This window comes from Lepisosteus oculatus, chromosome 11 (genome assembly GCF_040954835.1).
Source record: "Lepisosteus oculatus isolate fLepOcu1 chromosome 11, fLepOcu1.hap2, whole genome shotgun sequence".
Classification (NCBI taxonomy): Eukaryota; Metazoa; Chordata; class Actinopteri; order Semionotiformes; family Lepisosteidae; genus Lepisosteus; species Lepisosteus oculatus.
In genome coordinates, this window is record NC_090706.1 from 17,957,264 (window position 1) to 17,980,630 (window position 23,367).

Consider the following 23,367-nt stretch of genomic DNA (forward strand, 5'->3'; position numbering starts at 1 on the left):
TTAGAATTGTTGGATGAATCGAATAGCGTCCGAACGTCCTAATCCTTAAACTCTCAAAACCAGAAAAAGCCGATCATATCAAAGCAGATACTTAACGAATTCACACATAGCTCAAATTACAGAAACAATAACAAACCCGCCCTCTTTCATCAACTTCCATTTTCGATTAGAATTAAACGCGAAATGACATCCAAGGTACAGTATGTTTTTTAATCCACTGTAAATACGTCTGCAAAAATAATTTAATAATCAGTCTGAATTTGTCGATTCGGCACTGAAAACCGCTTTGCTAAAACATGATCTGCGGTAATTTCTCGGTTGTTTCCCTGTCGTAAACGCGACGCTCCCAAGAGAAGTACTGATTTTAATTGTTCTAGCACGGTAATTGTAAAACGCAGTTTTACTTGACTTTTTAAAAATAGATTTGATAAACCAAAGAATAATAGATTGCCTGATAAGGGAAATTATTAGCTTATGCTACTCTGTGTAATTTTTTTTCGATTCTCGAAAGTCTTTCCAGATGATTATATTTTATTCAACAGGTTACCAAGACATTCCATTGTTTTGTGCAGTGTGCATGTCTGTCTTTCTCTGTGTAGGGTTAACTGCTGTGAGGTTACACTGACCAGCCGGAGCTGCAGATAGCTTCAAAATCTTTTGAAAAGCTACAGCTGACTTGAGGTGTTTGCGACATGAAGTCATTAATCATCCTTGTACTGGTTCTTCAGGGTGTTAAAGGTAAGATACCTGTTAAACTCGGCGATACTGCTACCATGTAAATAAGAAAAGCAAAATGAATATTTGAACTGGAAGTTTAAAACCCGAGATTTATCCGCATATCTCTTCTTCTCTTTTCAGTATTGAAGAAAACCTTACTTGTTCCTTATTTATTCACATTATCTGTTTATAATAAAGAGCCTTTTTACTTTATAGAAGAACAAACTACATTTCAAAATAAAATGTAATAAAATTATTTTTTTTCCACTTTCGCACGACTGTAGACATCTATATGAGAAGAAAACGTAATTACAGCACAGGCATAGTATGGCTTTGAATTCACTTTAAGAACGTCAGCAGAAAAGGCTAGTTTCAATTTCTCGATTCAGTACTTGCAAAACCGGTTTGCTAAACAAATTCTGCGTTCATCTCTCTGTTGTTTCTGTATCGTAAACACAACGCTATAAAAGGAAGAAATGCATTATAATCACTCTCCGCAAGAGAAACGCTGTTTTACTTTACTTTTAAAAATACTTTTGATAAAACAATAATTAAATGGTAAATACGGGAAACTGTCAGTTAGTGCGGTTCGATATAAAATCTTCCAATTCTCGAAAATGTCTCTCCAAAGAAACACCAAAATTACAAACGTTTTTAAAATTGTTTTATTGAACCGTATTATATCTACCTCAGAACGCGGAGGCACTCGAGGATTATGCAGAATGGTAGCTTTATTGAACAGCAAAGCTTCCAAAGAACAACTAACTAAACTCATCTAAACTACTTCTCCCGGAATCACGTAACTTAACCCCCCCACATCCCCTGTTAAAAGAGAGGTACAACTAACGTTCAGTTCCACAGTACACCACATCCCTTACCCCTAATCCACATAGTCCTTCACCCCTACAGAGGGGCCCCATGCTGATGTCTCGTACAGGGGACACTATACCTTTCACTCTCAGGCTCTGCGCTGGTGTCCATAGCTGGTGAAACAGGGACAGGAATAGAGGGTGTGTCCGAGTGGACAGAGTGGTCCAAACATCCTGAATCCTCAACACTAGACAACTGCAAGCTATCAGGCTCAACCGGCAACCATCCCTGCATCTGATCCACATGGCAGAGATGAGTGCGGCCATCAGCCGTCACTGCCCTGTATGACAGTGGTCCTGTTGCCTCCACCTCTGTAGCAGGCACCCACTTTGGGCCCCCAGCGTCACTACAGATTTGCACCTGATCCTGTAGTTCAAATCTACGAGCTACACCCCCACTCTTTGAAAACTTGTGCGTATCGTTGTACAATAGCCTGTGCTGAGGGCTGTATGATCTGATTTACTCCTGTAACCTTGATGCCAGGTTGTTCAAAGCAGTCACGCCCCAGCAAACTAGTCCCTCTCCCTTTGATGATGAGCAGTGGTAATTTGCATCGCTTATTATGATATTATACATCCACCCTGATCTCTCCCACCACTGTCTGAGTTTGGTTTATTTCAGGCGGTGTGTTGGGCCAAAAATACTGATACGTTGCATCATTTAGAAGTGAGCAGGCTGATCCCAAATCCACTTCCATTTTATATTTCTTGTTCCTAATCAAGACTTCCGCATAATACGCCATTCTCTTTTGTTCTCTTTGATGTACGCTGTAAATTCTATACTCCTGACTGTCATTCTGGACACACCCAATCTGTCCCGTGAGCTCCTCATCCTCTGTTTCAGTCACTGTGAGCAGTTTACTGAGATCCGTCTCATCTGGCAATCTCCTCTTTTGTTGCGGTTGTGGCACACAGCTGTAGAAAAGTGATAATCATTCAGATCGTGTAAACCTCCACATTGAAAACAAGGTTTTTCTTCATGTTCTCTGCTGTCATACTGAGCCCTATTTTTTCTGGTTTCCTTAGGTCTGATGCACCTCCACTGGTATTAGAGTGCTTGTTTCAGGTTCTGGCCTCAACTGGCGAGAATTTATGGTGGCTTTTTCTGCAGCCAGTGCTTTTTCCTCAGCCATTTTAAAAGTTAGTGTTGGTTCTGCCAGTAGGTGGCGCTGCAGCGCTTCATCATGGATGCCACACACTAACGTGTTTTGCAGCATGTCCTCCAGCTGGTCTCTTAACTCACAATGCACTGACAATTTCCTCAGTGCCACTATGTAGCTTGCTGTGGCTTGGTCTGGCTGCTGTGTACGATGATGGAAATAAAATCACTGCACTATAGTGGACAGCTTTGGGTCATAATGTTTTCGCAAGCACTCAATTCATTCTGCATAAGCTACTTCAGTAGGTTTTCATGAGGCTACAAGAGATCTGAGCATTGAATATGTAGCTGCACTGCAAACGTTAAAAGAAGTGAACGTTTTTTTTCAGGTCTCACAAAGTAATTTGTGTAATAAGTCTACACTATACATGATGTTGCATCTATTCAGTAACTGACTTTCTTCTGTTGTCACCTTCACTTAATATACTCCCTACGGAAATCCAAGAGGGTCATTTATGTTAACACATATCCTTACAATACTCCAGTCTTTCTGCATATTCCAGCCACAAACTCTCTCTGTTTGCCATAAACTCTTCCATACGTCCAATAGTCGCCATTTTAGACAATGTTTATGCCGTCAGTATCTGTACAAGCGAAAAGGCAACCGACACTCCTGTGATAACCATCGTGGCATAAAGGATGGCATGATGGCTCATGTGCTGGATGATGGTGAGACCTCAGAAACCTTCCCTGTGACAAATGGAGTAAAGCAAGGGTGTGTACTTGCCCCGACACTGTTCAACATGATGTCCTCAGGCATGCTGTCTGATGTTTTTTGCAACAGTGAGGAAGGCATCCACATCAGATACAGGAAAGCAGTCACCAAGGTGAAGGAGACAGTCGTCAGGGACTTCCTATTTGTCGATGATTGTGCACTCAATGCTGCCAGCGAGCAGGACATGCAAGCCAGCATGGACAGTCACGGGATCGACACTCAATGTCGTAGATAGCTTCACCTATCTGGGCAGAAATCAGGCATGTGAACATAAATGAAGAATTGAACTGCAGAATTGCTAAGGACAGTAGTGGGTTTGGGAGGTTGCGAGTCAACGACTGGGAATGTAGACGTATTAGTCTCAAGCTGAAAGTCTACAAGGCTGTAGTACTTCCAACATTACTTTATGCATGCGAAACTGGACCATCTAGAGCAGACACGTCAGACAATTGAAACATGTCCACATGAGGTGCCTGCACAAACTGCTGAAAATCAGGCAGCATGGTAAGATTCCTAACAATGAGGTTCTCGCACCCTGCTGCAGAAGACTCAGGCCTGATGGTGTCCACATGAGGTGCCTGCACAAACTGCTGAAAATCAGGCAGCATGATAAGATCCCTGACAATGAGGTTCTCACCCGCACTCACACCCTGCTGCAGAAGACTCAGGCCTGATAGGCCTGTCATGTCCTACACGTGGATGATGAGTGTCTTCCCAAGAAGCTCTTGTTAGGTGAACTGGCAGAGGGAAAGCGCCCAGTTGGGAGACCCAAGATGCGATTTAGGGATAGTCTAAAAACCTCCATGAAAAGCCTAGGAATCTCTGTTGACACTTAGGAAAGCTTTGTATCTGAACACTCAGCATGGTGCAGCGAGATCCTCAAAGGAACAGAGGCTGCAGAAGAACAAAGCATAGCCAAGGCCAAAAGCAAGCGTGAGACAAGAAAAGCCAGAGCGGTCAGCACCTCCACCACAGCAAACCCTGGACTTAATGCCATATTTGTGGTAGAAACTTCCGTGCCCAGATTGGACTCATCAGCCACCTCAGGACACAATCAACTCAATCTTAATCTCTTGATAGTTTATCGACATCCATGCACAATCGCCCTCATGCGCGGAGCGGTATTTCTTTCCCTGCTTGAGCTTGGTATATGGACATCTTCTGCCTACCTCTTCCCTCCGCCTCGTTTCCAGTATTATATCTAAGAACACGGAGGCACTCGAGGATTATGCAGAATGGTAGCTTTATTGAACAGCATAGCTTCCAAAGAACAGCTAACTAAACTAATCTAAACTACTTCTCCCGGAATCACGTAACATAAACCCCTCACATAACCAATGTTCATAGTACACCACACACAGGTTCTCAAGACGTTCAAATGTTTTGTGGATTGTATAGCTGTATATCTGTCTATCTCTGTGTAGTTTTATCTGTTGGGTGGTGATTACAATGACCAGCCAGAAATGCAAATGGTTAAAAAATATTTTTGAAAAGCTGCACTTGACAGGAAGTGTTTGATTGCGACATGAAGTCATTAATCTTCCTTGTGCTGGTTCTTTAGGGTGTTAAAGGTAATCTGTCTGTTCAACTCGGCGATACTGCTCTCAGGTAAATATCAGAATTGACTATCACATTTTAACGCAATACTATCTTGTATAAACACACTTTTTTTCTCCATGGTGCCAATAATCTGGTTTTAGCTCTCTTCCAAAGGACCTACAAAAATCTGCTGTCCAGGAGCGGGGACACCCAGGACTAAACTGAAACTGGACAAGGCTCCTGAGTTACGCTCTATTAATTTCCCCTTTAGTGAAGATTTTGATTTTAGTCTTTTCCTTTTACAAGGGACCCCACGTGTTCACGTGCTGACGCCAGCGATCACTGCACTGCGTGGGAGTGATGTCCGAATCGACTGCCAGTTCCACACTTCAGGGATGAGGAAAGACATTGTTGGCGAGTGGCTCCAGAAGAGACAGGGACGTACAAAGAGCATTCACCTGTTCCACCAGAGCCCAGAGCTGTCACACGTTTGGGACCACGGTGTCACTGGGAGGAGCACGATGTTCCCCAGTGCCGTTGCTAATGGAAACGCGTCCCTGCTGATCTCCAATGTGGAAATGACTGACGAGGGCGAGTACATCTGTTTCATTGTGATGGATGGTGCTGGTTACAGAGACACCGCAGTGTTGACAGTAGTGGGTAGGTACAGCTGCACTGTATTCCAGTTACAGTTTGTTGTCGTGTAAATTAAGACTTAGCTCCAATTACTGGAAATGCATTGCAACCGATTCCGTCATTTAGCTAAAATGTATGGGCTCAATTACACCACTGGCTTGATTACAGATTTATTTTATTTTTGATAAAAATAAATATAAATTAAAAAAGGTAGAGTACCTGTGAGAAATGATTTTGGGCCAGTCATCGTTTGGAGTACCACCTTAAGAATAAAGTCATCCACTACTAGTAAGCATGGAACAGCTCTTTCACAATGTCTCAAAAGGAATGCATACTGCTTATTTTATTTCTGGAAAGTTGTTTTCTCCTTAAGTTTCTTATTGCTCCCTGAAATTGAGCAGTTGGAGTGGTCAGCAGTGCTGTGCTTTGGGAAGGGCAGGGCTGTTCAAGGTCTGACACAGACTCTCTCACTCTCTGCAGCCTCCTATGAGCAGCCAGAGCTGAAGCAGGTCCTGGAGCAGGAGGCTGTGTCGCTGAGCTGTGTGTCTCGGAAGGGGTTTCCTGCAGCTCTGGTGAGCTGGATTGATGACAGGGATGAAAGTTACAGTCAGGAGGCCATCACAGAGCTCACACTGACCCCAGAGGGGCTGTATGATGTGCACAGTCGCCTCAAGAGAGCTTTCACCTCCCAGCGCAGGGTCTGCTGCATCATCACCAACAGCCCCCTGCAGGAGAGCAAGAGGAGCTGCGTTCAGCTCGGAGCAGGTAAATCACTAGAACATCAGCAGGCACTTCTCTGAGCAAATTATTCTCATGAGGAGTGGTGTCTAAAAATTCTGTGCAAACAACTGTCAAACACTGTCAGAACTCTGTAGAGTGAACCCGAACCCTAACCTAGGTCAAGCCACAGAAGTACGCAAGATATTGTTAGAACAACTAAAATCTTGTCAGATATTGTTTGTTCCAAACATTTCAGCATTTGGGTTTCTGTTGCAACCATGCTTGTGTTCCTGTAAAATTCCATTGTATTTTGTAAGGATGGATATTCTATTTTAATTCCCTGTCCTACAATATTACCAACCAATTCACACAAAGATGAATTCTCCTCTACTCATCCACAAGTACTATTGACTAAGAAAATGTCTGCCAGGTACTACACAAGTGTGTGGTTGACATGGGCAGATTTAAAAATGAACTACTGATATGCCAATATTTAAAATCTAACAAGAAGCTTGGTTTTTTTCCCGCTTTAATATATATCTGCTTAGTTAATAATTTCTCTGGTTTCTGCTGTTCTGCAGCTGTAAGGAATAAAAGAACACTCACAAACCTGTTTAAATGATCACTTATGTCTCTTTCAGAGCAACAAGAAGATGGCAGAACACGAGACATTTACACTCTGATGGTGTCTGTGATGTTTGTAATAGTCCTACTCATTTTATTATATTGTTGGTATTGTCTAAGAAGAACACCACAGAAGTCACCTGGTAAGCAGAAGTAATTGTAAAATACAAATATTTAAAGGGAAACCTCACATCTGTTCTGCTTAAGCTGACCTGACTGAATTTAACGTGTGTGATGTTTAAATTGTTCTTGATTTATGCATCATATTTCATAAACTCTTACTTCTTAGGTGCATTAACGTGCTGTAGCTTGATCTAGTCAGAGCTGAACAAGTAAGCAGACAGGGTCTGGTTAGTAAGGGGACAGGAGATCACTGAGGAAAACCTGGTTTCTACTCCAAGTGGTGATGCTGGACCAGTAGGGGCCGCTCTTCCCCAAACCAGTGCCCCAGTATAGTGACAGGGTGCACTGCTCTGTAAGAGATGCTGTTTTTTAGACATTAACCAAATAATCATGACTTCTGTTGATCATAAGCTAATTACTGTTAAAGCTGATCAATGAGCAGGACATTATGGGAAGTGTGTATCATGCACTGCAGTGATGGCAGTTTTGACTAATATGTAAAGCAATCATGCTACGTATATGTCAGGGAACTGGCAGGTAGTTTTATGAGGATCCTATGCGTAGCTGTGAATTCTGTGGGATGCAGAGGCAAACAATCCAAAATCATAATCCAGAAACAAGGTAGATTGGAGAAGCTATAGATCAGATAAAATAGACCGGAGACAAAAACGCGCACTAGAAAGCTCTAAAGGAGGCTTCTCAACAGGGTTGGTGCGTGAGGGAACTTTAAATCCTGAAGGGAGAGGGATGTGGTTGGATAATTGGTTAAGGAATGAGAAGCTATGGAATCTGGTGCCTGTGAGAATGGGATGGGTTCGGTTAGGAATGAGATCATGAAACAGTGGGTTTGGGAATGAAACAGCGTTTGCGAGGTAGAGTGCGGGACGCGACAATATAGGTTTGAAATAATCATGTTGACAAACTTTGGCATGGCTGAGGACCTGGTACTTTCATGTGGCGGAGTTATCTGCTGTCCTTCCTTCAGCCATCAAAAAGGACAAAAATCAATTGTGTCCTTTTGAAGCCCAGTATAAATATTTTAGATGCATTAAACCAAGATCGCTGCCTTCAAATAATCAAACATTGACTTGAAACTGCAGACTTCTGTCAGTTACAATTAACTGTACCTGCAACTAGAACTCACAGTAAGGCTTATAAGCTTTAAGGTTGCTTACCGCTTGTTACAGAATTTCTCTGAATATTACGTGTCTTTTTCTCAGGTGCTGCAGAGAAAATCCGCAAGCGAATCGGTAGTTTTTCACAGCCAGTTACTATTCGGATGGTTTCTCCGAGACATCAAGGACTGTCCTCCCTGCTGAACTCTTGCCTGTATGTTTATAAAGATAAAGAGCCGTACCAGAATGTAGCAAACTCTCGTGCTCCAGCACCTCTTGGTACTCAGGCTCTGGAAAAACAGCTCACTGAGAGCATCACTTTGAAGAAAGAAGAGCTATTTGAAGTAGTGGAAGACGAAACATTCTGGAGCCCTAAAGATTCAAGGGATGTGTATTTATCCAGATGGAGGGATGAGAGAAGTAAAGACTTCATCAATGTATACGTACACAGGTATGAAAACAGATTTATCTACATTGCTCAGGTTTCAGTTTTATTTCATGATACATAAAGATGCCTTGAGGTGAACTGAAGTAGGTCTGTAGCCCACAGAATCTTCCAGAAAGAGAAAGGCATTTTTCACTGAAGACTTTAGAACAGTCTCTGAATTTTGCCTCCTGTATAACCTCAGTGTTACATGTTGATAATCATGTAGCAGGAGGGATTGCCTGTAGCACAGAACACTAATAAAACACCTCATGATTTTGTGCATGCCCCTCAAAAGAGAAATTTCAAAATAATTGGTACAATGGAATGTTTTAGTGACTCTCTTACCACTTCATTGTAAAACTCAAAAGGAAATAAGACTTGCTGTTAAAGATTCTTCAGAAATTCAAAATTGATTGCGCTGAAGCAGTGAAGGATACACTCAGGAAGCAAAACTATTCCACAATTTCATGTCAAATACATTTCATCCCTACTCTGAGACTGTCTGCACTTTTTTCTCCAAAAACCTATTTCATCCACTCTGCACCATGTACACTATGTACATTAATTTGTGTACTGTGTTTCCACAGGGGTAACATGAAACTAAGTGATGTTTTCCAGGAAGAAATTAAGCAACTTTTTGAAGACTTGAAGCTACTGACAGGTACTTTATTGCTTAAAATCCACACATGACCCTTCTGTTTGATTGGTATACTTTCTCATTGCGCTTGTCAGTAGTGTATAGGATTATTATAGATTGTAGTGGAATAATTCTGGAATTTTTAATTCACTTAATGAAAACATAATAACCTGGAGTGACATTAAATTTCTACAATCTTGAAGACGAAACCAATAGTTCTTTGTCCTGGTGCTAGTAATATACTGTATATGTGCTCATCATTACCTTTCATGGAATATGGCTGTTAATATGCATTTCAGTGTGGCACGTCCCCTTTAAGTAGTGTGGCTGTGCAGGAATTGCACATGAAGCCTTAATTACAGGGAGATACAGAACCATGGATTTGGACAATTTGACACCGATGTAATAACTTTCCCAGCTCTAGATCCAACTCTGGTCCATGACCTACTGACTTTCAATTTCTCTTTTAATACATAGCGCTTGTCTCACCACAATAAAACCTGGAACCTATTTATTAAGGACCTTGATGATAATAAGTATTAAATTCCTCTGATAACCTCATGAGGAGGCCTTGATATTCCTCTCTTGAGTGTCCCTCAGTGTCCCTCTAGTGCCAGAATCCAATACCTGATCCTACCATTCCAGTTGCTTTGTTGCATTATAAAATCCACAGTACAAAACTTAATTTATACTGGAGTGCATCCCGAGCAGCAAATGTACGCTAGCAGATATACTTACTTATTACCTGGTAAAGGAAGAATAAGTAAGGGCTAGCAATCACAGACCATTTCTGAAAGGAAGAAATTGGCCTGTTAGTTTCAACTGTAAGTGGTGTGCTGTCTTTACAGAATTAATTTGTCTCTGTTCCTGAGCAGGGTCGTACCCAATTACTGTGCTGACCATGAAGAACAGAGGAGTGGAAAAGAGGTTGAAGCCTTTTTTTCTCAATCTGGGATGCAGACACGTAGTTTCAGTCCACAACTACATCATCGATGACCACAGTAGAAGCCCAGAAAGAGATAATGACATACTGGATTTCCTGAACATCTGTCTTGATGAAGCAGAATCACTGAGATCAACACGTGAACTTGACCCATCCCCTTCCAGCTCTGCATCTTCATTAACTCCATTGATAAGCATTTCATTATCAAGGAAAAGAAGAACATCCTCTCCCACCTCTCCCTCTCCCATCTAAAACAATAAAAACAAGGAAGACAATCATTACCAAAAGTAATGTAGTGTTACAGGATAATTCCTTTACATTGAGAGAGATATTGCAGTGGGGATGAAAGATTTCCTGAGTCTGTTAGTTTTACACCTTTTTCACCTGGGGATATAGAGGGATCTCCAAGATGGGAGCAGTGTAAATTCTCAATAGAGGGGATAAGACCTTTGTATAAATATGTAATATTTAAATATTTAAATTTGCCCCAGTTATTTTGCTACTTACTTTCACTACTTTTCCAGCTAATTACAATTAACGGTCCTGATGTTGCCAAATCAAAAAGGGAGACAGCATGTTAAGACACTTTCAATAAATAACTTGTAGCAAAGTGTTAAAATAGTTCCACCTACCTCAGGTATTTGTCTTAATCCACTCAGCAAGTCAGGAAAACGATGACACCGTTTGAGTGAGAAACGTCTCAGGACAAAGAAGTTTTCATTCGACATAGGTATAAGGCACTTTATGCAAAGTCAAGTAGGAAACATCATCTGTTATGCTTTTCCTCTAGTTCAAGCTCAGTACCCGAAAGAGGCATTTTCCTATAAATTAGGAAAAGGTGTTTTGCACTAAGTCTCTCTTCAGCAGTGGGATTGTAGCCTCAGGCTAGCAAGTGGGTTGATGTTCACTTTGTGACGTATATTTTGAGCCACAGTGCCTTATAGAGCAGTTAAATTCTTTAAATGTGTTTCACAAGGTTATGCTGTGTTTGCGTGTTTTTTTTTTGTTTTGCTGTTAAAACAAACAAAAAAAAGATCTTAAAACATTGTTTTATTCTTTTCCAGCAAATTATGTCATTTGCCAAACCGCTTTATACTATATGGTGTCGCGGGAAGCCGGAGCCTACCGATCAACTAACGAGCGCAAGGCAGGGTACAGAGGATGAGCTCTCAAAGTCTAACCCAATACTTAGCAGTAAGTTGGGACAGGGGGTAAGGTTCAAGTAGGCTCGAGAGGTTAACGAGGTCTGATTAACTTACGCTTCCCCAGAGTGGTTAAGGGACGTACTATCGGTTTGGGTCCCCTCTACTGGAGGGATGCTGGTACTGTAACAGAATATAAGATTTTTCTTCCAAGATGCTTAGGGTATTGGAACAACGAGTGGGTGTCGATTAATTGGACACTCATATGGAATTAATCCATCCATCCATTTTCTAACTGCCTCTCACACTTTTGGGTAACAGGGGAGCTGGAGTCTATCCCAAGAAGCAAGAGGCACAAGGCAAAATACACTATCACAGGGCACGTACGGACCTAAAAACACTAACCTGAACCAACATGCGGAACACATGCAAACTCCACACAGATAAACTTTAGGAGTTAATCCCAGGGCCCCAGGACTTTTTTCACTTTGCTATTTGCTATATCATACATGCAGTTTATTTAACCTTGCTATATAACCACTGTGCTGTCTCATTGACCCAAAACCAGCAATCAAGTAGGTGCATTGCTAGACAAACACATTTACACTTACCTATAGCACCAATTTTCCCAGAAGCTTAAGGCTTAATCCTCATACATATTCATTACATTTCAGTGTGAAAGAAATTATTAAACAGTGCACAGATGCCAATACATTTGTTCCAATGTATCAAAACTAGGAACAAAAATGACTGATACTTTATGTCTCTGTAGGGATAAGGGTCCAAAAAACAACTTTTACTGTAATATTGTGTAGAGCTATTTTGAGAGGATGTTGTTTATGGAACTGTGGGGCAGGGCGTGATTTTAAAACTATTCATTTTGGAGGTATTTCTGTCAATAAAGTAAGAAATTATGGAATTTGTTGTGTAATTGTAGCAGCAAAATATAGGTTTGTGTTTTTTAAATAAATTCTCCGTTGTGCCATTGCTTTGTCTTTAATTGCATTTGCAGTTAAAAACATACAATATTCTGAAACCCTGTTAAATCTTTTCTTGTACTCAGAAACAGCTGCAAATACACAGATGTCTGCCAGCCCATAAGACTCTGAATCTAGAGTGCTGTCTGGACACTCAGTGACCTCTCATCTACAGCCTGTCTGATGTCCTGCACAGCAAGTCAAGCAGAAATGATTCACACAACAGTGTAAAGCACGAGAGGAAAGAGCATTTAAACCACATCTTCATACCTGTTGAAAAATATACTTTTGTGTTATTTTTAGCACTGCTTTTTGAGGTTCATTTAAACACTTATGGTTTCATTAGATCTCTTTGAAATAATTGGATTTGTTGTATAGGATTTACTGTTGTCAATCCAATTATTGCAACACAAGAAAGGTCCATTGCCTTATTCGCGTCAATAAAATGACTCAGGCTTGAAATATTAAAACTTCACCTCTTATGACCCCCCACTCCGGTTGGCAAAATGATCCAAACGAGTGAAAAATCCCTGTCAGGTAACGGACAATATAACACAGACAGCAGATAATACACGGTAACAGACCATGTAATTCAGTCGTGTTGGGAACTGTGACAGTATGTGTTGGCTGCAAAAGAAAAGGCAAAAGAAGAGACTGGCCTGTATGTGACTGGATGGCACCGTGGTTAGCATGCTGGGGCCCTGGGTTCAGTTCAGGATATGGGGTTCTGTCTGCATGGAGTTTGTTCTTTCTTCCTGTCTTTCTAGGGATTTCTTTCAGGCTCTCTTGCTTCCTCCCATATTCCAAAGATATATTAGCTTTAGGGATATTTGGCCCTAAAATGTGAGTGTGTGCTCTGCGGTGGACGGGGCAGCTCCAGGGTGTATGCCCCAGCCCCCGGCTTGTGCCGTTGCTCTCCTGCAATACTGAGAGGTTAGAATTGTTAGATGAATCGAATAGCGTCCCAACGTCCTAATCCTTAAACTCTCTAAACTTCCATCAACTTTCATTTTCGATTAGAATAAAACGCGAAATGACATCCAATGTACAGTATGTTTTTTAATCCACTGTAAACACATCTGCAAAAATAATTTAATAATCAGTCTGAATTTGTCGTTTCGGCACTGAAAACTGCTTTGCTAAAACATGATCTGCGTTAATTTCTCGGTTGTTTCCCTTTCGTAAACGCGACGCTCCCAAGAGAAGTACTGATTTTAATTGTTCTACGCAAAGGAAACGCAGTTTTACTTGACTTTTTAAAAACAGATTTGTTAAACCAAAGAATAATAAATTGCCTATTACGGGAAATTATTATCTTATGCTGCTCTGTATAATTCTTTTTCGATTCTCGAAAGTCTCTTCAGATAGTTATATTTTATTCAACAGGTTACCAGGACATTCCATTGTTTTGTGGATTGTGTATGTCTGTCTTTCTCTGTGTAGGTTTAACTGCTGTGAGGTTACACTGACCAGCCGGAGCTGCAGATAGCTTAAAAATCTTTTGAAAAGCTACAGCTGACTGGAGGTGTTTGATTGCGACATGAAGTCATTAAACATCCTTGTACTGGTTCTCCAGGGGGTTAAAGGTAAGATGCCTGTTATACTCGGCGATACTGCTACCATGTAAATAAGAAAAGCAAAATGAATATTTGAACTGGAAGTTTAAAACCAGAGATTTATCCGCATATCTCTTCTTCTCTTTTCAGTATGGAAGAAACCCTTAGTTGTTCCTTAGTTATTCAATTTAGCTGTTTATAATAAAGAGCCTTTTTACTTTATAGAAGAACAAACTACATTTCAAAATAAAATGTAATAAAATTAACCTTTTTTTCACTTTCGCACGACTTTAGACATCTATATGAAAAGAAAACGTAACTACAGTCCAGGTATAGTATGGCTTTGAATTCACTTTAAAAACGTCAGCAGAAAAGGCTAGTTTCAATTTCTCGATTCAGTACTTGCAAAACCGGTTTGCTAAACAAATTCTGCGTTATTCTCTCTGTTGTTTCTGTATCGTAAACACGACGCTATAAAAGGAAGCACTCCATTATAATAACTCTCCGCAAGAGATACGATGTTTTACTTTACTTTAAAAATACTTTTGATAAAACGATAATCGAATGGTAAATACGGAGAACTGTCAGCTTGTGCGGTTCGATATAGAATCTTCCTATTCTCGAAAATGTCTCTCCAAAGAAACACCAAAATTACAAACGTTTTTTAAATTGTTTTATTGAACCGTATTATATCTACCTCAGAACGCGGAGGCACTCGAGGATTATGCAGAATGGTAGCTTTATTGAACAGCAAAGCTTCCAAAGAACAGCTAACTAAACTAATCTAAACTACTTCTCCTGGAATCACATAACATAAACCCCCACATCCCCTGTTAAATGAGAGGTACAACTAACGTTCCATTCCATAGTCCACATAGTCCTTCATCCACAGAGGGGCCCGATGCTGATGTCTCGTACAGGGGACACTACACCTTTCACTCTCAGGCTCTGTGGTGGTGTCCATAGCTGGTGAAACAGGGACAGGAATAGAGGGTGTGTCCGAGTGGACAGAGTGGTCCAAACATCCTGAATCCTCAACACTAGACAACTGCAAGCTATCAGGCTCAACCGGCAACCATCCCTGCATCTGATCTACATGGCGGCGATGAGTGCGGCCATCAGCCATCACTGCCCTGTATGACAGTGGTCCTGTTGCCTCCACCTCTGTAGCAGGCACCCACTTTGGGCCCCCAGCGTCACTACGGACTTGCACCTGATCCTGTAGTTCAAATCTACGAGCTACACCCCCACTCTTTGAAAACTTGTGCATATCGTTGTACAATAGCCTGTGCTGAGGGCTGTATGATCTGATTTACTCCTGTAACCTTGATGCCAGGTTGTTCAAAGCAGTCATGCCCCAGCAAACTAGTCCCTCTCCCTTTGATGATGAGCAGTGGTAATTTGCATCACTTATTATGATATTATATATCCACCCTGATCTCTCCCACCACTGTCCGAGTTTGGTTTTATTTCAGGTGGTGTGTTGGGCCACAAATACTGATACGTTGCATCATTTAGAAGTGAGCAGGCTGATCCCAAATCCACTTCCATTTTATATTTCTTGTTCCTAATCATGACTTCTGCATTATACTGCATTCTCCTTTGTTCTCTTTGATGTACGCTGTAAATTCTATACTCCTGACTGTCATTCTGGACACACCCAATCTGTCCCGTGAGCTCCTCATCCTCTGTTTCAGTCACTGTGAGCAGTTTACCGAGATCCGTCTCATCTGGCAATCTCCTCTTCTGTTGTGGTTGTGGCACACAGCTGTAGAAAAGTGACAATCATTCAGATCGTGTAAACCTCCACATTGAAAACAAGGTTTTTCTTCATGTTCTCTGCTGTCATACTGAGCCCTATTTTTTTCTGGTTTCCTTAGGTCTGATGCACCTCCACTGGCATTAGAGTGCTTGTTTCAGGTTTTGGCCTCAACTGGCGAGAATTTATGGTGGTTTTTTCTGCAGCCAGTGCTTTTTCCTCAGCCGTTTTAAAATTAGGGTTGGTTCTGCCAGTAGGTGGCGCTGCAGTGCTTCATCATGGATGCCACACACTAACGTGTCTCGTAGCATGTCCTCCAGCTGGTCTCTGAACTCACTATGCACCGACAGTTTCCTCAGTGCCACTATGTAGCTTGCCATGGGTTGGTCTGGCTGCTGTTTACTATGATGGAAATGAAATCGCTGCACTATAGTGGACAGCTTCGGGTCATAATGTTTTTGCAAGCACTCAATTCATTCTGCATAAGCTACTTCAGTAGGGTTTCGTGGGGCTACAAGAGATCTGAGCATTAAATATGTAGCTGCATCGCAAACGCTAAAAGAACTGAACGTTTCTTTTCAGGTCTCACAAAGTCATTTGTGTAATACGTCTACACTATACAGTACATGATGTTGCATCTATTCAGTAACTGACTTTATGCTGTTGTCACCTTCACTTAATATACCCCCTATGGAAACCTAAGAGGGTCATTTATGTTAACACATATCCTTACAATACTCCAGCCTTTTTGCATATTCCAGCCACAAACTCTCTCTGTTTGCCGTAAACTCTTCCATATGTCCAAAAGTCGCCGTTTAAAACAATGCTTATCCTGTCAGTATCTGTACAAGCGAAAAGGCAACCGTTACTCCTGTGATAACCATTGTGGCATAACGCTCCTTTCTATAGCTGGTAAGATACTGGCCCGAATCATGCTGAACCGCCGCATCCACCATCTCGAGCAAGATCTCCCCGAGAGTCAATGCAGCTTCCGCACCGGGCATGGTACAGGGGACATGACCTTTGCTGTGAAACAACTTCAGGAAAAGTGTCAAAAGCGGAACAGGGATTTGTACACCATCTTTGTGGACCTGACTTTCAAGCTTTCAACACTGTCAGTAGGGACGGAATCTGGAAGACAATGGCCAAGTTCAGATGTTCTGACCAGTTCATCACCATTACACGCCAGTTTCAGGATGGCATGATGTCTCATGTGCTGGATGATGGTGAGACCTCATAAGCCTTCCCTGTGACAAATGGAGTAAAGCAAGGGTGTGTACTTGCCCCGACACTGTTCAACATGATGTCCTCAGCCGTGCTGTCTGATGTTTTTTGCAACAGTGAGGAAGGCATCCACATAAGATACTGGAAAGCAGTCACCAGGGTGAAGGAGACAGTCATCAGGGATGTCCTCTTTGTTGATTATTGCGCACTCAATGCTGCCAGCGAGCAGGACATGCAAGCCAGCATGGCAGGTTCTCTGAAGCATGCAACAACTTCGTTCTCACAATCAGCACAAAAAAGACAGCAGTGATGTACCAGCCCACCACTGGTAAGCCTCTCAGAAACTCTGCATCACAGTCATGGGATTGACACTCAACGTCGTAGATAGCTTCACCTATCTGGGCAGTAATCAAGCATGTGAACATAGATGAAGAAATTAACTGCAGGGACAGTAGTTAAGGACAGTAGTGGGTTTGGGAGGTTGCAAGTCAACGACTGGGAACGTAGACATACTGTATATTAGTCTCAACACAAAGCTGAAAGTCTTCCAGGCTACAGTACTTCCAACATTACTTTATGCATGTGAAACATGGACCATCTACAGCAGACATGCCAGACAATTGAATCACCTCCACATGACGTGCCTGCGCAAACTGCTGGAAATCAGGCAGCATGATAAGATCCCTGACAATGAGGTTCTCACCCACACTCACACCCTGCTGCAGAAGACCCAGGCCTGATGGGCCAGTCATGTCCTACACATGGATGATGAGTGTCTTCCCAAGAAGCTCTTGTTAAGTGAACTGGCAGAGGTCGGTATATGTACATCTTCTGCCTACCTCTTCCCTCCGCCTCGTTGCCAGTATTATATCTACCTAAGAACACGGAGGCACTCAAGGATTATGCAGAATGGTAGATTTATTGAACAGCATAGCTTCCAAACAACAGCTAACTAAACTAATCTAAACTACTTCTCCCGGAATCACGTAACATAAACCCCTCACATCCCCTGGGAAAAGGGAGGTATAACCGACATTCATGGTACACCACAAACAGGTTCTCAAGACATTCAAATGTTTTGTAAATTGTATAGCTGTATATCTGTCTATCTCTGTGTAGTTTTATCTGTTGTGTGGTGATTACAATGACCAGCCAGAAATGCAAATGGATAAAAAATAATTTTGAAAAGCTGCACTTGACAGGAAGTGTTTGATTGTGACATGAAGTCCTGAATCTTCCTTGTACTGGTTCTTTAGGGTGTTAAAGCAGTTGGAGTGGTCAGCAGTGCTGTGCTATGGGAAGGGCAGGGCTGTTCAAGGTCTGACACAGACTCTCTCACTCTTTGCAGCCTCCTATGAGCAGCCAGAGCTGCAGCAGGTCCTGGAGCAGGAGGCTGTGTCGCTGAGCTGTGTGTCTCGGAAGGGGTTTCCTGCAGCTCTGGTGAGCTGGATTGATGACAGGGGGGGCAGTTACAGTCAGGAGGCCATCACAGAGCTCACACTGACCCCAGAGGGGCTGTACGATGCGCACAGTCGCCTCAAGAGAGCTTTCTCCTCCCAGCGAAGGGTCTGCTGCATCATCACCAACAGCCCCCTACAGGAGAGGAAGAGGAGCTGCGTTCAGCTCGGAGCAGGTAAATCACTAGAACATCAGGAGGCACTTCTCTGAGCAAATTATTCTCATGAGGAGTGGTGTCTAAAAATTCTGTGCAAACAATTGTCAAACACTGTAGAGCTAACCCAAACCCTGACCTAGGTCAAGTCACAGAAGTTAGCAAGATATTGTTAGAACCACCAAAATCTTGTCAGATAGTGTTTGTTCAAAACATTTCAGCATTTTAATTCTATTTTAATTCCCTGTCCTACAATATAACCACCAATTCATCAAAGACAAATTCTTCCCTACACATCCACAAGTACTGTTGATTGAGTAAATATCTGCCAGGTACTACACAAGTGTGTGGTTGACATGGCAGATTTAAAAATGAAGTACTAGTATGCCAATATTTAAAATCTAACAAGAAGCTTGGTTCGTTTTTCGCTTAAATATATGTCTGCTTAGTTAATAATTTCTCTGGTTTCTGCTGTTCTGCAGCTGTAAGGAATAAAAGAACACTCACAAACCTGTTTAAATGATCACTTATGTCTCTTTCAGAGCAACAAGAAGATGGCAGAACACGAGACATTTACACTCTGATGGTGTCTGTGATGTTTGTAATAGTCCTACTCATTTTATTATATTGTTGGTATTGTCGAAAGAGAACACCACAGAAGTCACCTGGTAAGCAGAAGTAATTGTAAAATACAAATATTTAAAGAGAAACCTCACATCTGTTCTGCTTATGCTGACCTGACTGAATTTAACGTGTGTGATGTTTAAATTGTTCTTGATTTATGCATCATATTTCATAAACTCTTACTTCTTAGGTGCATTAACGTGCTGTAGCTTGATCTAGTCAGAGCTGAACAAGTAAGCAGACAGGGTCTGGTCAGTAACGGGACAGGAGACCACTGAGGAAAACCTGGTTTCTACTCCAAGTGGTGATGCTGGACCAGTAGGGGCAGCTCTTCCCCAAACCAGTGCCCCAGTATAGTGACAGGGTGCACTGCTCTGTAAGAGATGCTGTTCTTTAGACATTAACCAAATAATCATGACTTCTGTTGATCATAAGGTAATTACTGTTAAAGCTGATCAATGAGCAGGACATTTTGAGAAGTGTGTATCATGCACTGCAGTGATGGCAGTTTTGACTAATATGTAAAGCAATCATGCTACGTATATGTCAGGGAACTGGCAGGTAGTTTTATGAGGATCCTATGCGTAGCTGTGAATTCTGTGGGATGCAGAGGCAAACAATCCAAAATCATAATCCAGAAACAAGGTAGATTGGAGAAGCTATAGATCAGATAAGATAGACCGGAGACAAAAACGTGCACTAGAAAGCTCTAAAGGAGGCTTCTCAACAGGGTTGGTGCGTGAGGGAACTTTAAATCCTGAAGGGAGAGGGATGTGGTTGGATAATTGGTTAAGGAATGAGAAGCTATGGAATCTGGTGCCTGTGAGAATGGGATGGGTTCGGTTAGGAATGAGATCATGAAACAGTGGGTTTGGGAATGAAACGGCGTTTGCGAGGTAGAGTGCGGGACGTGACAATATAGGTTTGAAATAATCATGTTGACAAACTTTGGCATGGCTGACGACCTTTAGACATCAAAAAGGGTAAAAATCAATTGTGTCCTTTTGAAGCCCAGTATAAATATTTTACATGCACAAACCAAGACAACTACCTTCAAATAATCAAACATTAACTTGAAACTGCAGACTCCTGTCAGTTACAATTAACTGTACCTGCACTTAGAACTCACAGTAAGGCTTATAAGCTTTAAGGTTGCTTACCTCTTGTTATAGAATTTCTCTGAATATTACGTGTCTCTTTCTCAGGTCCTACAGAGAAAAACCGCAAGCGAATCAGTAGTTTTTCACAGCTAGTTACTGTTCGGATGCTTTCTCTGAGACGTCAAGGACTGTCCTCCCTGCTGAACTCTTGCCTGTATATTTATGAAGATAAAGAGCCGTACCAGAATGTAGCAAGCTCTCGTGCTCCAGCACCTCTTGGCACTCAGGCTCTGGAAATACAGCTCACTGAGAGCATCACTTTGAAGAAAGAACAGCTATTTGAAATAGTGGAAGATAAAACATTCTGGAGCCCTAAAGATTCAAAGGAGGTGTATTTATCCAGATGGAGGGATGAGAGAAGTAAAGACTTCATCAATGTATATGTACACAGGTATGAAAACAGATTTATCTGCATTGCTCAGGTTTCAGTTTTATTTCATGATACATAAAGATGCCTGAAGGTGAACTGAAGTAGGTCTGTAGTCCACAGAATCTTCCAGAAAGAAATGACAAGGGAGGCATTTTTCACTAAAGACTTTAGAAAAGTCTCTGAATTTTGCCTCCTGTAAAACCTCAGTGTTAATCATGTAGCAGGAGGGATTGCCTGTAGCACAGAACACTTATAAAACACCTCATGATTTTGTGCATGCCCCTGAAAAGAGAAATTTCAAAACTATTGGTACAATGGAATGTTTTAGACACCCACAGCAGTTTTCCATTTTGGGACTCTTTCTTACCACCTCATTGTAAAACGCAAAAGGAAAAAAGACTTGCTGTTAAAGATTCAGGAGGCAAAACTAGTTTTCTCCAAAAACCTATTTCATCTACTCTGCACCATGTACAGTTGTTACATTAATTTTAGTACTGTTTCTTTACAGGGGTGACATGAAACTATATGATGTTCTGCAAAAAGAAATTAAGCAACTTTTTGAAGACGTGAAGCTACTAACAGGTACTTCTGTTGCTTAAAATCCACACATGCCCCTTCTATTTGATTGGTATACTTTCTCATTGTACTTGTCAGCAGTGTATAGGATTTGTATAGATTTTAGTGTAATAATTCTAGAATTTTAAATGCACTTAATGAGAACATCGTAACCTGGAGAGACATTGAATTTCCACAATCTTGAAGAAGAAACCAATAGTTCTTTGTCCTGGTGCTGGTAATATTCTGTATATGTGCACATCATAACCTTTCATGGAATGTGGCTGTTAATATGCATTTCAGAGCGACACGTCCCCTTTAAGTAGTGTGGCTGTGCAGGAATTGCACATGAAGAACTCCCTTAATTACAGGGAGATACAGAACCAGGGATTTGGACAATTTGACACTGATGTAATAATTTTCCCAACTCTAGATCCAACTCTGGTCCGTGACCTACTGACTTTCTATTTCTCTTTTAATACACAGCACTTGTTTCACCACAATAAAACCTGGAACCTACTTATTATTATTATTATTATTATTATTATTATTATTATTATTATTAATAATAATAATAATAATAATAATAATAATAATAATAATAATAATTGCTTACACTTATATAGCGCTTTTCTGGACACTCCACTCAAAGCGCTTTACAGGTAATGGGGACTCCCCTCCACCACCACCAATGTGCAGCATCCACCTGGATGACTAAGGACCTTGATGACAATTAGTATTGCTCTGATAACCTCAAGAGGAGGCCTTGATATTCCTCTCTTGAGTGTCCCTAAGTGTCCCTCTAGTGCCAGAATCCAATACCTGATCCTACCATTCCCATTCCTTTGTTATATTCAAGTATCCACCATACAAAACTTATTTAATACTGGAATGTGTCCCAAGCGGAAAATGTACATTAGCAGATATACTTACTTATTACTGTGTAAAGCAAGAATAAGTAAGGGCTAGCAATCACAGGTCGTTTCTTAAAGGAAGAAATTGGCCTCTGTTAGTTTCAACTGTAAGTGGTGTGCTGTCTTTACAGAATTATTTTGTCTCTGAGCAGAGTCGTACCCAATTACTGTGCTGACCAAGAAGAACAGAGGAGTGGAAAAGGAGTTGAAGTATTTTTTTCTCAATCTGGGATGCAGACATGTGGTTTCAGTGCACAACTACACCATCGATGACCACAGTAGAAGCTCAGACAGAGATAACGACATACTGGATTTCATGAACATCTGTCTTGATGAAGGACTGAGATCAACCTGTGAACTTGACCCATCCCCTTCCAGCTCTGCATCTTCATTAATTCCATTGATAAACACTTTGTTATCAAGGAAAAAATCATTCAGAATGGATCCATGACATATTAAAGGTCCCAATTTTGGAGTCCTTTAATAAACTGACCAGGGCTGTTTTTCACTCCATTTTAATTCCACTTTTTACCAATGATGTCTATGCATTCCAATGCCTGAAAGCCATTTTTACTTACCTGTAGTCCTTTGCCTCCTAAATGACCTGTGAATAATGTTACTGGTGATGTTTTTTAACTTTAAATTCAGCTCTACATTTTTCCTTGATAATACATACATTTGTCTGTATGGAATTATATGCCTTACCCAGTTATTAGTGCTGAATATAAATAAAACATGCCCTAGAATGCTTTTACTGAATGTTTTACAGTGGTTTGGGGTACTGTGACATCTTTCTGCAAATTACCTAATTCCCCGTAAAAGCAACGACATATGAAATAATTCCTACCTCCACTTTTCTTCCTTTTCACCACGGTTGGAGGTCCCATCCTCTTCAGGGGCAACACGTGCCTTATTTTTCCATCTAAAACAATTTCCTTAAAAACATAAGAACAGCACAAAATGTTGTGGGAGAGTTTTGAGTATTTTGTCTTGAGGTATATATATATACAAAACCCTAAACACTATTCCGTATAACTCCTACGGGGAGACCTTCTTGCCTTGAGCTGTGAATTAGAAAATCCAATACAACTCTTTATCTGAAAGTTCTACTTTAATCTCTTTATCATGTGATTGTCAATCTCGAGCACATCTGATGCTAATCCACCAACGCTTGGGTTTTAAATAATCGTGATTTTATGTTTGGTAAATAAGTATTGTTCACGACCAATTTTAAGACGGAATTTTAAATT

General features: G+C 41.2%; 1 protein-coding gene and 2 long non-coding RNA genes across 4 annotated transcripts in view; 2 read left to right on the forward strand and 1 right to left on the reverse strand.

Moving 5' to 3' along the window:
• On the forward strand, positions 1-22,871 carry LOC107077571 (butyrophilin subfamily 1 member A1-like). 2 transcript variants are annotated; one of them, XM_069195879.1, is made up of 8 exons: positions 1-195; positions 600-738; positions 5,306-5,659; positions 18,231-18,515; positions 19,037-19,162; positions 20,324-20,669; positions 21,157-21,230; positions 22,270-22,871. In XM_069195879.1, the coding sequence occupies exons 2-8, from the start codon at positions 693-695 to the stop codon at positions 22,566-22,568; spliced, it is 1,530 nt and encodes a 509-aa protein (XP_069051980.1). In that variant the 5' UTR covers positions 1-195; positions 600-692; the 3' UTR covers positions 22,569-22,871. The 2 variants fall into 2 exon arrangements, with proteins under 2 accessions (XP_069051980.1, XP_069051981.1); XM_069195880.1 differs by lacking the exons at positions 1-195; positions 600-738 and adding an exon at positions 4,948-5,031.
• LOC107077546 (uncharacterized) lies at positions 7,404-10,525 on the forward strand. The gene is made up of 3 exons (XR_011191134.1): positions 7,404-8,668; positions 9,232-9,305; positions 10,157-10,525. It is a non-coding gene; the product is annotated as an uncharacterized lncRNA (long non-coding RNA).
• Positions 18,393-23,367, reverse strand: part of LOC138241866 (uncharacterized) — a 20,179-nt gene continuing 15,204 nt past the window's right edge. Inside the window, exons 5-7 of the long non-coding RNA XR_011191135.1 lie at positions 22,965-23,052; positions 20,279-20,326; positions 18,393-18,475 (exon numbers count right to left, since the gene is read on the reverse strand). This is a non-coding gene — a long non-coding RNA (uncharacterized lncRNA). The remainder of the gene's footprint in view (positions 18,476-20,278; positions 20,327-22,964; positions 23,053-23,367) is intronic.